Source organism: Benincasa hispida, chromosome 9 (assembly GCF_009727055.1).
Source record: "Benincasa hispida cultivar B227 chromosome 9, ASM972705v1, whole genome shotgun sequence".
In the NCBI taxonomy this organism is placed as follows: domain Eukaryota; kingdom Viridiplantae; phylum Streptophyta; class Magnoliopsida; order Cucurbitales; family Cucurbitaceae; genus Benincasa; species Benincasa hispida.
The window spans coordinates 44,760,223-44,776,290 of NC_052357.1; the positions used below are offsets into that span (position 1 = coordinate 44,760,223).

Genomic DNA, 16,068 nt, shown 5'->3' on the forward strand with positions numbered 1-16,068 from the left:
TAATTATAATAATTATAATAAATTAAATTTCACCATTAAAATTTGATTTAAAATTTCACTTAATAACTATTTCAAATTAAATAATATACATTGATGTCAATGTTTGGAAATGAGTATTTAATGAAAAATCGACGTTAAAAATATACAATTTTGAAACTTAGAAACCAACAGAATTCAAATCTCAAAAGTAAAATTGTAACATTTTGAATATTTAAGATTAAATTGAAACTATATTCAAACTGTAGTACTAAATCTATATCATTTTGAAATTGGGACCAAAATGAAAACTTGGCTCAAAACTTTGGTAACAAAGATGTGTATTTTCTTTTTTTCCTATTTCAAAATATAGAAGCAAAAAGGATATTTTTTTTCCCAAAAATATCTAATTTATGTACGGAAAATTAGGCCAAGGTTTTCAAGCAAGTTTGGGGAATAATTTCTTTCCATACTCTCTATATTCTATTTGAAAATTCAAAATTCTTGCAATTTGTTACTGCTAAAATTAGGTCAAAGGTTGAATTCAAAATAAGACAATTACAAGAGGGGCAAAAAGGTCAAACCACAAAAAATATGAAAACGATTTCCCCCAAGAAGAGTGGGGATCAGTAAAATTAAAACGGGACTAAAATAAAAAAATAAAAACAAAAATATCCAGCCCAAGGAGCACCTTCTCCAACTCCTCTGACTTTTCTACTATCCTCCAATAAAAACACGACACGTGTCCAAGCTCACTTGAAGTGGCCCACACCTTGTGAGAACCTCGAGCCTTCCAAATCATGGCGTAAAGGAAGCAAATCGAAACGTGTTAGAACATTCCTTTTCCTTCCCCTTCCCTTTCCCTTTCCCCTTCTCTTCCTCCTCCTCTCCCTGTCTTTCTCTGAAGCTCTTCCGCCTTGATCCCCCCGAGTTCTTACGGTCTCTGTCGTTTCGGTAAGCGCTTTCAATCGATACGTTCCTTGTTCTTTTTTTGTTTGATTTGAGTTCTCATTTCGCTGCTGAGATATTTGTTTTGGAATACCGGTTTTCTCTGATCTTGTTTGATTGTATTGTTCTTTTTCTGTTTGTGCGCATTTGATTTGGAAGAAGTTTCTTTCTGTTTTTCTCTCTGTATGTGTTCTAAATCGTGAGAGACTGCATTTATGTGGATTCTGATCGGCGCTCTGGTTTTTGTTTTACTTGCTTGAACAGAAGTTGAGAAGATGAGTTTTGGAGTCGTAAGGCGACGGATTGCGTCTGGAGGCTCTAATCTGGTAAGTTTCAGAGCACTCTATCCATTTTCTTCAGGCGTATATTTTTTGATTTTTTTGTAATGATTTCATTTCAGTTTTCTGCGCAGTATTTGCGGGGACTTCGACCTTCCATTTCTGCAGGAAGAGTTCGTTCCGGTGCTGAGAAAGAGGTAGTTGCGTTTTCTGAAGTTTTTGTCTCCTCGTGTGCTTTGTCTGGAGATGGTTTTTACTTTGCGTCGACATATTTTGATAATGCACGATTGATCTCTTATACACCTTAATTATTTGCTATGTATCTCTTTGGTCTTCCTGATAACTCTCTCTAGGTACTGAAATGAAAATTGAATGGGATGTTATTTGGTTATTTTTCGTGCAATAATTTATTCACGAATCTCTTACGTGCCTTGTCTTTCTTACATGTTTAGATTTTGCACCAGTGTAGAAGCTTTGGACATGTCAGAAATTTTTCTCACCTACTTTCACCTGGTAATTTTGACTATGGCGTCTGTGTATACTGTTTTTAAGCTCCTACCTCGTGGAACTAGCTCAAGTATGTGCTTTCCTTTGATTGATTGATTCCGTATGTTGCAGGTGGCCTTGCTAGTCCTCAATCTCTAAGGTCAGTTACCAATATACTTTACGTATGTGGCTCATGTTTACTTTTGACCTTGAGGCAAAATATTATTTTCCTTTTCCTTCTCTTTCTTGGTGAGTGGTGTTTGCTATCATTTGCTACATTTGATCGATGTGTTTACGGACCAATTTACTATTCTTTGGCCTGCTTGTCCCATGTCATGATCAGAAATGAATTTCGATTTAATATGGTTCGTTTGTTTCTACATGATTTTAAAGGATTTCAAAACTGAATAGACTTGAAGCGAATTCTTCTATTTTTTTTATCATTTAAAAAAAAAAAAATTGAAGGTGAAATGACTACAACTCTGATTGTTACATCTCATACATGAGAAACCTTCCCGTCTAATCTAGTTAGACATTGTAGATGTTAATTTAAAGTAAAACTAATTTAAAATTTAACTTATCAGATTTAAGATCTCATTTAACAGAAGGATATTATCGTAAATTGATCATTTTCTTAATGTTCTTAACATCCACACAACAAAATTTTAGTACATTTGAAATGGATGTACAAAAGAAAAAGGTTAAAATACCATTTTGTTCCTTGTACTGTGAGACTTGTTCAGTTTTAGTCCATTCCCAATTTTAGTCCTTGGACTTCCAATAGATCTTAGATTTACCTTATTGCTTGTTTATTATTGATTTTTTTTAAAATTATTATCTATAGCATTTTCTCCATCAATTTTAGAAACATGTTCACATTTTATTTTCTTGCATGAAATTTTTTATTATTATTTAACCAATTTTGATAACAATTAACTTCGAGAAACTAAATTTAAGATTTATTGAAAGTAGAAAAGCTAAAATTGGACATTGAAAGTACATTGAGGCACCAAAAGGGTATCTGAACCAAAAAAATAACTAAGTATTGGTACATTCACGTCTAATCTATTTTATTCCAAACTAAATTGAGAGTCCAAAATCATCTATGGTTTATAATATCACGTCATTTAAAATCCTGCTAATTCTTATTTGATTCAAACAATTTGATAATTCAGAAACAGATTTTGTTGCTATACCCTAAATTTTCCTTTTTGTAATTGTTGTTATTTTAATTTTGGATTGATGTCCCCGAACTTGTTTTTCTACTGGGAATAATTAGGTTTAATCCTATTTTAGTCTCTGAATGGTTACACTCATTGTATTTTCAAATGTTTAATTTTTTATTCTTTAAAAACATTGCGGTCCTTATTGTTGAATTTTCATTTTTCATTTGATAGAAATCTTGGGCCATCTATCTCCAAACTTTATAGTTAGACCAAATATATCTGCCTTAAAAACAAGTGTCTGTAAAACCTCATAATTTTTCTTTTTGATAAATGCAATATAGAGTTTTGATGGCAAAGACAAGTGAATGATAAGCATATTTTGGATATTGTTGCTCATTGCTCAATCAAGGATTTTTCTTGGAATATCCACATCACTACTTGTGGGAAATGGACTCTTGGTTTTTTTTATTCTGTTTGTTCGCTCCTTTTGGCTTGGGCTTTTTCATACTGCCCTCATGTATTCTTTCATTCATTCTCAATGGAAGTTTTTGGTGATAGGGACTCTTGTCGTGATGAGTCTCTGGTAGCACGAGTCTTCCTTCTTAGTGTCCTTGTAATAAGAGTAGAGAAATTGGCAATTGAAAGGAAACTATACCTTGGCTATCTCTACTTTTCTCTAAAACCTTTCTTAGGAAGAGGAATGGAATTCAAGAAATTCTAATATGCTAGATCATTAGGTTTTTAAGGTCTGTTTAAATCTCAAAGCACATTCCTAGAGTAGGGACTACTTATGGGGGTTTTATCAAATCGTAAGGACTTTTAAATTCTACTTGTAAACCATAAGACTAAGTTCTAACTGTCCAATTCATGGATACCAAAATTGTAATTTAACAATATAATTCCATCAAATTCACCTTTAATTCTAGTTTTGATTTCTAGTTCATAAGAATAGGATAAATATTAGTTGAAGTTCATGTGCCTGAACGCTCACAGTCACAGATAAAAAAGAAAGAAGAGGATAAGCAGATTCCGATTTATTGTTATAAAAAACTAGTTTGGACGAAGTTTTTTCTCTTATCTATTTTCTTCAAAATCAGCATACCAAAATTTAGTAACCCTTCTTAGGTTCTACAATTTAGAAATAATGACAATTGCTGCCTGCCCATATGAACGATCATGTCGTATAGATTTTCTATAGCTTTCACACATTTTTCTTATCTATCTAGCTTGAGCACAAGTCTTTCAAATCTGTAAAATCATGTGTCATTTGACATCTGGAATATACAGCCAGCTATCAAAGAAGCAAAAAGGCGAAGTACCGCAAGTAAAAGTACCTGCTTCAGATAGTAATGGAAAGTGAATACGAAAAGTGTGAGCTTGTCTTGATACCCTTGAATTATCAAAGACATTAGGGACTTATTGATTAAAGGGTGAGAGTTTCCATCACTTAACCTTGAGCAACTATACTGATCATTAGACAGTGGCAATGCCTTTTCCAAAAGCCTAAGATCTTCAATAAGCTTATTGAATTTTCTCGTACCTTACCTTTGTCTTCCCAACAAGTGATATTAAAGTTACCACCAATACTCCAAGGATCTTCAAAGTAGTAAAACAAGGTATGTAATTCGTCCCAAGGAATTCCCCTCCTGATAGTCTTCAGGACCATCCCCCCCTCCTTTTTGCCTCTAGTTGGTCTAGTAGTTCTAAACTATTTTGTGACAACTATCTATTATGAGTAATCTAACCCAAAAAACTTGGAGAAAATAGTCTAAATTAAATCGGTTGAATTGCAATAAAGAATATGGCTCTAAGTCCACTAGTGCCTTGTTACGAAGAGTTCATCACTGTAGCCCAACAAGATGAAAGAGAGACTTCAATCCAGTCCATAGTGCTACCCCCAATGTAAAATTTGTCATGCAAAGAACTTGACATTCTTGGGAATTCCTATCTAAAATGGAGCATAAAGGGGAAGAAAAGGAACAAGTGATATACAAACCTATGGATAAAGACATGCAAGAGAGTCCTTTCAAAGGATCGAGTGACCAAAAATCTTACTCTCCTGCTGAAAATGACTGAACAAAGAAATTAAAACAAAAGTGTCTAAGGTCTACATCTACCTATGAGATAGGGCGATCAACTCAGAGTTGATTAACAAGGAAGTAGTCGGGGAGGAAATGGAGGATAGGTGACAAAGGCAAGGAGATAGAAGATTGGGATCTATCGTTCACACAATACTACCGAAAATATAAGTGTTGGAGCAGTCCCCAACCAAGACATATAATTTGACTCCAACGGGACATTTTCTTGGTTCCCCTTTCTTTAGTAATGAAAATGGCTCTTCTGCTTAGAAATGAAATGTTCCTGGAAATTCTTGCTCCCATTGGACCATTTGTATCTATATGCATTAGGATCCCGATTCATGGATCTCTCGGTTCGATCGATTACGTATTAATCAATATTCGATTGATTGGTATGAGGTTCTCGATAAAAAAGATTTGTCTAAGTCACTTTGTTTCTTTTTGTCCAAGTTTCTTCTCTTTTTGTCTAACTCACTTCCTTTTTTCTTTGTGAGTTTCGGGAATATCCCCATTCATAGGTTCGAGATCCACATCTATGAATTGAAAGGTATGAATGATCAACTCTGCAATCAGTTGTTAGAATCAGTTGGAAAATCGTTCATTTGAAAAGATTGAAACCCCCAAAAATCGAAATTCTTGATCAATGGAGGAACAATATTACCATTTTTGTTCAATTCAATAAGATCCAAAGTGGATGATTGACTCATTCCATACTAGAAATAATAGTAGGAAATCCTTTGATAACACTTCTTTCTATCTCTCAATGATATCCCACAATCATGAAAATTGGCTAAATCCCGTGAAACCATTTCATAGAAGTTCATTGATATCTTCTTTTTATAAAGCAACTCGACTTCGATTCTTGAATAATCCACATCACTTTTGCCTCTATTGTAACAAAAGATTCCCTTTTTATGTGGATTATGTGGAAAAGGCCCGTATCAATAATTATGAGCAAACCACGGGGCGGTTCGTCCTATTCAAATATTCATGACCAAGAAACTTGGGTCAGGGCACAACGTAACCAAGAGAGCCATTCATTTAGGGTTTTTTGTATGTCTTTGTATTTTCATTTTTGCTTGTTGAAAGCAGTTGTTTCTATAAAACATGGAAATTGTCGTAACCATTTAGCCATTGAGGCTTTCTAACAGATTTAGTATCAGGCATGTTAATGGTAATAATACTTGCATTCCAGGGTCAGATGGCTGGTAGAGCAACCATTGATGAAGCAGAAGAATTTATTTTGTGAGATTCGGGAGGAGGAAACCAAGTCCTGATCCAGAGAAATAATGAATTTGGACTTGGCCCTCAGAGAGTGCTAAATGGATTTTGTAGTAAGAGAGGAAATAAAATGAGGTGGACAATTACTCATCGAGTAAATTATTTCTGAAGTCACTATTCTGAGGGCTAACCCCAAATGACTGTTACCTAAAAATTCAGCTCAGACAAAACTTTCCAATTTTAGGTTTGTCATGAAGGACTTGATACAAATTTGAAGCTTCTAAAAATTTATGACCCCGTTGCCTGGTTTGGTTCCCACTTGTATGAAAAGCAGTTAAAATGCAATGCCAGGGCCCATGTGCTACTTTTCTGTTCTTATGACAAGTGTCTGGTAGTGTTGGGAGTCCGTCCTCTATTTCGACCTCTCTTCGGGGCTATGGAGTTTACATTGGTGCTGTATTGGGTTTGAAATTCTCACTACCAATGCAAACCCAATTTTCCCTTTTTAATTTTGAATTTTTATGAGTATTGTGAAGTCCAATTCAACCTGAAACTCGACTTCCATCAAAAGTAAGGAACAGCTTGAAGACATTATATATCTATTATAGGAGTTGTCATTAGTTTTCCATGAGCAGTTGTTCCCTATTCAATTTGAGCCATTAAGACATTATAGGAGTTGGTCATTTGACTGGTAGATAATTCTTCTGTTACATGTTATAATAACCATTCCAATGTTGGATTTCTTATTGAAACAATGTTACACCAAAATGTGGGGCACATGTAGAATACTTCTTTTATTTTTTTATGTGAACTATTCATTAGTTCTTTTGCTACTGCCCCCTTTGGTTTTTAATTTTTATTTGGTGATCAGGGTAGCATTTGCAAGTTTGCAGCAGAGACCTATGATCCAAATGAATGGTCGTAACTTCTCTTCAGATAATGGTGCGGCATCTGTCTTTTCTTAATTATTTTTGCCTGTGTTTCATCATGAACATTTCGTGGGCATTAGTTGGAATGCTGTTAGCTGATGCGGTCATCATGCTTGCAACATTAGGAAAGGACACTTAATATGACACTAATTGGAGAACCCTTATGTAATCTCCAATGGTTTCCTCTTCTGCATTCCATGTCATGAACGAAAGGTTTAGTTCCTTAACATAAAAAGACTGAAAAAAATGCCATCTTTCTTTCATCATCATTTATAACAAAAATTATATTTTTTTCGGGGGTGGGGGGACAATGAACAGAATTTTCATTTCACAGTAAAATCTAGTAACTGTGATGCCATTAATGAAGGATATCTATCTCAGTTGTGAGTTCCAAATGGTGTGTAAGATGTTGCATTTAGGTAAAAATTGCTGATACAGTTTTAACTTTGTTATACTGACATCACTTTGAGGAATTGGAATGATTTATTTACTCGTCCATTAAATTTGGCATTGAATCATAATTGAGAGTGTTTGGGCATGCTGTTGTATGAGACTTAAAGCAATATCCATTTTGATGTTGCTTGCTTGCTTATTTATTCAATGAAAAATATATTGCAAGCTCTCTCTGTGCACAAATTTCTTTTTCGTTAGTTGTATTTGTGCATGCAAACCCTTTTGTCTTTTTGTAATTAACTTATTGTCATGTTTGGTATGAAAGGGGACCTGCTTGACGTTGTGGTCCCTCCATTGGCTGAGTCTATTACTGATGGAACTCTGGCAAAATTCCTGAAGAGTATGTCCTTTATTTTTCAAGTATATGGATTGTTGGTACGTAATACACAAATCTTTTTTGGTTAGTAAGAATTATTCTGATATGTTGAGGGCAGATCCGGGTGATAGAGTAGAATTGGATGAAGCAATTGCTCAAATTGAAACAGATAAGGTGCTGGTTTTTAGATTTGTAGTTGAAAATTGATTTTCTTTCCCTTCCCCTATGAAAATGATATACGTTTCATATTTTAAATCCTCTGCTCATCATTTTCTATCAGGTTACTATTGATGTCACTAGTCCAGGGGCTGGTATTATTCAGAAGGTGACTATTTTTGGCCCTGCTAGTTAATTTCCTTATCTAGGCTTTTTGTAAATTGATGACTAATTAATATAAATGCTGTCAGTTTGTTGCTAAGGAAGGAGATACGGTGGAACCAGGTACCAAGGTCGCTGTTATTTCAAAATCTGGTGAAGGTGTAACTCATGTTGCTCCTTCTGAGAAGACATCAGAGCAAGCTGCACCTCAGGCTGCTCCAGCTGAAAAAATAGAAAAGCCTAAAGCTGAAACTACGGTCAGTGAGAAGCCTAAAGCACCATCTCCACCGCCTCCTAAACGTTCAGCTACAGAACCCCAGCTTCCACCGAAGGATAGGGAAAGACGAGTAAGAACATAATTTAAAATGTGCAGGGCTTTAATATGTATTCACCTGTTTTCTGTAAGTTTGTAATGACTAGCTTTACTCGGAATTGTCATGACTTTAGGTTCCAATGACAAGGCTTCGAAAGAGGGTTGCTACACGATTGAAAGATTCTCAGAACACATTTGCTATGTTGACGACGTTTAATGAAGTTGACATGTAGGTTTACACCTATTGTATTATCTGACTTCCAGCAGGTTTTTTTGCATTGGGTTTCCTCTACCTATGTAGAAACTATCGTTGCAGGCTTCTATTTGCTTCTATTTTACCTTGAACGTTGTTAGTTTCAATTTCTTTTGTCTGTCATGTCATGCCTGGATGCTATTGAAAGTGAAAGACTGATTTTGTTATTAGTTAATCTGTTCCTCCCATTTTGTACATGTAAACCCACTTAGGCTGGAGTTATCTTTAGGGCATTTTAAGGATATGTGGAGGGGTTTTCAGTTACCTATTGGATGCATTTATTAGTACGAACTCCTGTTAGTTGGCTTTATCCTCACATCTCTTGCATTAGTTAATCTAATCCTCGTCATTTTCAACAGACTCTTTACAACTTCATTTTAACTTACGAATTGCTTCTACATAGGACAAATTTGATGAAGCTTCGTTCTGATTACAAGGATGCTTTTGCTGAGAAGCACGGAGTCAAGTTGGGTCTTATGTCTGGATTTATCAAAGTATGTATCTGTCAACTTTGTGGATATGTTTTTTTTTTTTTTTTTTTTTCGGTTTTAAATATTCTTTTCCAGATATGAGTGCGAGATATGAGTGTATGCCAATTCATTTTCTTCCGTTCATGTTTCAGGCTGCTGTCAGTGGGCTTCAGAATCAACCTATTATTAATGCTGTGATTGACGGGGATGATATCATATACAGAGACTACATAGACATTAGCATAGCCGTTGGCACTCCCAAGGTTTGTTGCAGTTTTGATTTTGTTGTAAAGGACCTAATGGTTAATTGCAAACAGAAAAGGGGAGAGTTATCTTATCAAATCCCTGCTTGTTTATGCCCATTGATTCCTCCTGATTTTTTAATAGATTCCTTACCATATCCTTACCATATTCTAGCTTTGCTCTTCAACTCGTGAGGTTTAAAATGTACGAGCGTTACTCTTCTGAGATGGCCCATATTTTGTAATGGTCGATCACCACATGTGAAGTTTTAAGGGCCATCTTCTAGGAATTTCTGGTCTCTTAAGTATGACATCAAATCAGCTTGAATTCAGCGGTCACAATACAAATATAAATTAGCCTGGACCAAAATCTATTGAAAGAACTGATGGTTCTGCTTACAAGTTACGATGTAGATCATAAATTATGAAGGGATACAAGGTTGCAACATTATGTTTCATCATTTTTCCTTGCAGGGTCTTGTTGTGCCAGTCATTCGAAATGCTGATAAGATGAATTTTGCTGAGATAGAGAAGGAGATAAACACCCTTGCAAAGAAGGCAAATGATGGTACCATATCAATTGACGAGATGGCTGGAGGTTCCTTCACCGTATCTAATGGTGGTGTTTATGGAAGCCTTTTGAGTACCCCCATTATTAATCCCCCTCAGGTTTGTGTTTATAAATCTTGCCTCCCCGCCCCCTCCACAAGAAGACACCATCCTTGGTGGGAGAAGCAACTTGCCTTCTACACTATTGAATGCAATTTTCATATTAGCTAAATTGATTTTAACCATTTAGAATCAGTCAAACGCGCGTTTAGTTTAATACGAACAAAGATATCCATGGAAATTTATTTTGGTCGATTGGGGTCATTGGTCAGCATATTCCCTCACATCCTAAATGTTCGATGCATTAGTATCCATGATTTGCTGGTTCATTAATTCTAAAACTGGACTGCACTATTACCATCTTTCTTAGATGTCTCTTCATTCTTGTTCTTGATAAGAAACCGGAATTTGAAATTTCTTGGCAGTCGGCAATCTTGGGAATGCACTCGATCGTCTCCCGTCCTGTGGTGGTTGGAGGCAATGTTGTCCCAAGGCCAATGATGTACATTGCTCTAACATATGACCATAGACTCATTGATGGGAGAGAGGCAGTGTTCTTTTTGCGCCGCATCAAAGATGTTGTGGAAGACCCACGAAGACTTCTCCTTGACATATAAAGTCTCCAAAACCAACAGCTATTATGAAGAAAATCTTCAGCATGTGGTGTTTCCAGAGGGTAAAACTTCAAACCTTAAAGAAAAAAAATCATTTCGGAAATAAAATACTCAGTTTTCTTCAGATTTCAAGTTTTGTAGGGATATTATTTCCATACTTGTGCTCCCATAAGTTATTGCGGCTTGTCTCATAAATTGATACTGAAATGAGAGATCTTTGTTGGAAAGCATGTTTTTAAAGCGGTTTTCCATGAATTTGTGAGCTGTGGGAATTGCCACGTTCCATACTGTTGAAATGTTTTCGTATTTGATTTGATAGAGTGATATCTCTATGAGATTTTATTATTTTACCCAAACTTGAAATATGTCAAGTTCCGAGCTTTGATTTTTTTTTTTAGTGTTATAAGCAGTAAGCTCTTTATTGCGTAAGTTTTACAGGGTTTTCCTTTCGTGGTGCAAATCGAACTCAGCATGGCGAGGTTGCTGACAATTAATTCGGAGCTTACAAGTTCTTGGTTCTTTCTTTATGGGTTATGCCTTGGATAGTTGAAATTTTCTTAGTTTTCAATAATTACATTTACAATTGAGGTGTATTTGGCTGTTGACTAAGCTAGACTATGGGGAGGTAGCATGAAAACCTTTCTTCTTTCCTTTCAAAGTCCTAGTTTAATAATCTTAATGCCTTTGCGGGCTTTGGGAAGGAGGAAAAGAAAAAGGACCATTGATTGCTGGTTACAGCTCATTATTTTGTAATCGCCTGCTAAAAATATGGATTTTAAGGGCATGCATTTTACATCAAGAACAAGAATCACACCCAAAAAAAGAAAATCATGAAATAGTGGAACATAGGAAATATTTCCTAGAAACATTGAATCCAAATTTGAATTTTTTAATTTTTTAATTTTCTAGGAATACGAGTTCAATCTTGACTTCAACCAACAAAGAGAAAAAAGAAAAGTGAAAGTATAAGAATAGATAAGTACCGTATTCAACTATGAGGTCATAAGGCAGAATCCGTTTGTTTTAAGATTTGAGTCATTGTTAAGTAACTATTTGGTTTTTTGTTTTTATTTTTGAAAATTAAATTTATAGACTACTTTTATATCTAAATTTCTTCTTTTATTATCAATTTTTTAGTCAATTTTAAAAGCTACTCCTAAATTTGAAAACTAAAAGAATAGTTTTTAAAAATTTGTTTTTATTTTTAGAATTTGATTAAGAATTTAACAATTGTATTTAAAAATTATAAGAAATGTAAAGGAAATAATGAAGATACCAAATAGGCTTACGTTTTAGATTTTATCTCTTTTTCCTTTTTGTTGGATGAGAAGTAGATAAGAATTTCCACAAATGTTGCTGGTTGGGTTCAGTTTATCCTTTTGATGACCAAAAGGTACCTCATGGTTAGATTGTGAATAATCGCTCTCATTAAAAGGATGAAGGGAATCCTGCAAGCCTCAACATTAGTGATTGTATATGTAATGGTGTGAATTGCAATTTTTTAATTCTTAAATAAATTTCTTTCGAATTATTATTGGAATCGACAATAATCAGCGCATACGGGAAATGAGGAGTGTTTTTAGTTTATTTGGTATGGAAAGAATAACCTTCAATGCTAAAATGAATAATTAATAATTGTCTTGGCAACGAAGTGATGTCATTTCAATCTTTTACCTAAACTAGCCTTTTAGAGAATTTTGTAAGTTTAATTAATAGATTTTATGGAAAAATATCTTTTTGGTCCCTTGATTGTGGATCTAATTTTTATTTCAAAATGTTATACAATTAATTAATTTTGAATTTGGTTTCAATTTAGTCTCTAAGTTTTAAAATATTACAATTTTACCATTTGAATTTTGCTTCAATTTGATTTTTATGTTTGAAGATCTACACTTTTAACTTAGATTTTTTTAGTAAATATGTATTTTCTGTCATTAGTGTTAGTTTATGTTAAAAAATTTAAAATCATTAAGAAAATAATAATTAATTCACTATTTTTTATTACTTTTAAAATTAAATTTAAGTTTAATTTTAATTAGGAAAATTGTTTTAAATGAGAAAACTATTGAAAATATTTTCAAATATAGCAAATGTCATAATCTATCGGTAATAGACACTGATAGTAGTCTATCACTATCGCTAATAGACAATGACATTTTACTGTATTTGTAAATATTTTTGTTCATTTTATATTTGAAAACCCTTTTAATTAATTAATAGGAGAAGATGTCGAGATAAAGTGGCAGACAGAGTAAATAGACGGTAGACGGGAATACTGACCCTACCAATCGAGACCTTGAGGTCAGAAGAAACCTAGTGGCAAGGAAGAGAAGAGTTAGAGAACTTGTGAATTAGGAGACGACATCAGAGGGAGAGTCGAGTACGCCTCAAGCCAGGACAGATCCTCAGTTAGAGGATAGAGTGTTTGACAGAATTGCTCAGAAATTAGCGGTCAGTGTAAGTTCAGTATAGGCAGACTCTGAGAAGAAATATAGCATTGAAAGGCTCAAAGCCCTAGGTGCAGTGACTTTTGAGGGCACTGCAGACCCTGCAGAGGTGGAAATATTGTTGGATTTGATAGAGAAACGTTTCAATATTATGGGCTGTTCGGAAGATCGGAAAGTCGGACTAGCTGTGTTTTTGTTACATAAAGGAGCGGAAAAGTGGTGGAAGGTGGTATCCGCCAAAAGAAACAGTTCAGATGTAATGATGTGCCATGAGTTTAGGAAGATTTTTGAAGACAAATATTATCCCATAATAAAGGTGTTATTGAATATGTCTATTGCTTGAATAGAAATCCAATAAACCTAAAAGTCTCTTGACTATTGGATGAGTACTTCAACTTTATGTGGAGATATAAAGGTGGATCAGGTTCGAGTAAATAGTCAAAATGATCTATAGTATATGAATAAGGTTGGGTACCTTATTCTGGTAACGTTATTAGATGCGGTCTGCTCTGTAGTTGTTACAAGGAGTTGTAAGGTGCTACAAACTTAGTGATCCTAATTCTTTCATGTTGCACATGAGGAATGGGGGTGTGAAAGATCGGACCACGAAATGAGTCACTCTTACTTTATAACGTTGTTTACTGTAAGACTGACTATTTCAAAACGATGACTTAGATAACTTGACCTAACTATGAACTCCTGTTTATTCGGTATTACCTTTAGATTTGCATAGGTGAGGGTTGGCTCAACAACGCTGACTCAATAAGACTCCTATTTCAAGGGTAAGACTAGATAGATAGTTGGGGATATAGAGTGCAAGAGGGAATTCACTCCTACCTGCTTTTAGGGATAGTCGAGAGGTTGTTCCCTTGAGTGCTGATTCTGGGGCTTGAACAAGGGATCCCGCCCTCTCATTTGGCATGAGAGGGACTTGGTTTTGTTGATTGGATCACAAAAAAATTGTTCATCAAGGGATCAGTGGGGACTTAAGGAACAAGAGGTAATTTCAAGGGTAAAACAGAGACTTGACTCAGCCGTTATTACAAACAACCTGTGAAGAGTTAACTTACTAATCATGGTTATATCGAGTGGACACAATATATCTACAGTGAGGGGAGTTAAACTATGGACTTTAGTGGAGTGACTCATTAGTTAATGAATGGGGGTTAGATCGGTCTAATGAGTTTAGCCGATTAATCTCGGATCGTCGGAGCCTATAATCTGTAGGTCCATGAGGTCCCCTACTAGCTTGGAAATGGATTAGCTCTAGAGTAGCGTGATAAGTTAATTTGAAATGTTCAAATTAGAATCAAACGGAATTGGAGAAAATATATTTAAATATGATTTAAATATATGAAGATGAATTTGTGTAAAAAAGTAATTTAATATTGGATATTAAATTAATTAGAATTATTTAAATTGTTTAAATAATTGTTTATTAATTTTATTAAAAAATTAATTTATAAAATTAATAAATTTTGAATTTAGAAATAAAATATGATTTTAAAATCAAAAGGAATTTTAGAAATAGAATTGCACAAAAAGGAAAAATGGGTTTTTCCATCTTCAGAACTTACTCACTAGAAACCCACTACCTTCAAGCTTCAATAACTCCAAGCATTAGGTGCATCTCATGCAGCAAATCTCTTTGCATGATAGTCTGCATTATATTGAAGAGATTGGAATGAAGTTGAAACGATGCAACCGATAGAATTTTTCTGAAAAATTCTTGAAGAAGAAGGTGTTCTTCAATGGGTGATTCAGTGAGCTTTCTCCAAAATTTCCTTTGATTCCAGCTTATTTTGACTCCCACAACTCAATCTAGAGCATCAAGAGGATAGTAGGGAAGATCTTGTGGCGGTCTACACAAAGATTTGGAGGAATTTGCAGCTAGAAATCAAGATTTCAACGGTTAGGTCAAGGTATGTTCTTGAAACCCATTAAACTCTGTTTTAGCATGTTTTCTTTTCTGCCAAAATTAATGAATTAGAGTGCTTATGGATCCTGTCTGCTTCCGCTGTGTGTTGATGTCGATCCAACGGACAGTAGAATATGAACAGAAGTTTACTGAGTCATCACAATACGCTCTTCCAATCATAGCAGAAGAGAAGGACAAGTGTAGGAGATTTAAGAATGGTTGAGGAAGGAAATCAGAACTCCGTTAACTTCTACTGCTAATTGGTTGAACTTTAACCAGTTAGTGGAGACCGCTATTCGAGTTGGGCAGAGTTTGACAGATGATGAACAACTACAGAAGGACCGATATATGTCAGTGGGGCCGAAAGACAGAGGATTCTGCCAGTTGTAGGCCAGTCGGGTATGGGTAAATCAGAGGTATGAATTGGCAAGAATCCAGGAGGAAGAGATCTCGACCCTTGGCTAGCACAACTAATCGGTCAGAAGTAGCACGTGCTGGTGAGTCAGTCGCCAGTACAGATCGGAAACCACTGTGTCAAAATTGTGGTAAGAGGCACCTGGGAGTATGTTACAGTGGGAGCGGTGTTTGCTTCTAGTGTGGGTAAGCATGACATTTCAAGAAGGAATGTCTTTAGTTGACCAGAGAGGCCCAGGTAGTATAACGGGTAACATCTTAGACTGTTAACCAACTGAGAGGTGTTGGAAATAGAGGAAAAGGATCAAGCGGTGCGAAGCAAAAGGGTGTAGTAGGCCGACCCTAGTAATAGGGGCATGTGTATGCAGTTATGCACCAGGAAGCCGCAGAATCTCCATACGTGGTAACTGGTAATGTGACTTTATGTAGACAGCCTGCATATGTTTTATTTGATCCTGGTGCCACTCATGCCTTTGTATCTAGCATGTTTGCATCACATTTAGATAGGTTTTCTGAAAGCATGTCTAAGGATAGTGTTGCAAACACTGCGAGAGAAGCAATTGTATGCGAAATTCAGTAAATATGATTTCTGACTAGAGCAAATAGTGTTTTTGGGTCA

General features: G+C 35.2%; 1 protein-coding gene across 4 annotated transcripts; it reads left to right on the forward strand.

The window, feature by feature from the left end:
* Positions 1-771: 771 nt before the first annotated feature.
* Positions 772-11,370, forward strand: LOC120085665 (dihydrolipoyllysine-residue succinyltransferase component of 2-oxoglutarate dehydrogenase complex 1, mitochondrial). 4 transcript variants are annotated; one of them, XR_005484012.1, is made up of 16 exons: positions 772-930; positions 1,189-1,250; positions 1,325-1,399; positions 1,655-1,715; positions 1,821-1,848; positions 7,025-7,095; positions 7,801-7,875; positions 7,970-8,025; positions 8,132-8,176; positions 8,259-8,516; positions 8,617-8,711; positions 9,139-9,229; positions 9,358-9,468; positions 9,922-10,116; positions 10,482-10,732; positions 11,101-11,370. XR_005484012.1 is itself a non-coding variant. In XM_039041792.1 (15 exons), exons 2-15 carry the CDS (start codon positions 1,200-1,202, stop codon positions 10,671-10,673), a joined length of 1,404 nt encoding a protein of 467 aa, XP_038897720.1. In that variant the 5' UTR covers positions 772-930; positions 1,189-1,199; the 3' UTR covers positions 10,674-11,026. The 4 variants fall into 4 exon arrangements, 2 of the variants coding, with proteins under 2 accessions (XP_038897720.1, XP_038897721.1); XR_005484011.1 differs by having other exon boundaries at positions 11,109-11,370; XM_039041792.1 differs by lacking the exon at positions 11,101-11,370 and having other exon boundaries at positions 10,482-11,026.
* Positions 11,371-16,068: the final 4,698 nt, after the last annotated feature.

What these genes read in the sequence shown, in the direction of transcription:
- LOC120085665 (XM_039041792.1), top strand. Translation starts at nt 1,200, where the DNA reads ATGAGTTTTGGAGTCGTAAGGCGACGGATTGCGTCTGGAGGCTCTAAT. An exon ending in ACGTTTAATGAAGTTGACAT is followed by an intron (nt 8,712 to 9,138) that starts GTAGGTTTACAC and finishes GCTTCTACATAG; the next exon opens with GACAAATTTGATGAAGCTTC. An exon ending in CCATTATTAATCCCCCTCAG is followed by an intron (nt 10,117 to 10,481) that starts GTTTGTGTTTAT and finishes ATTTCTTGGCAG; the next exon opens with TCGGCAATCTTGGGAATGCA.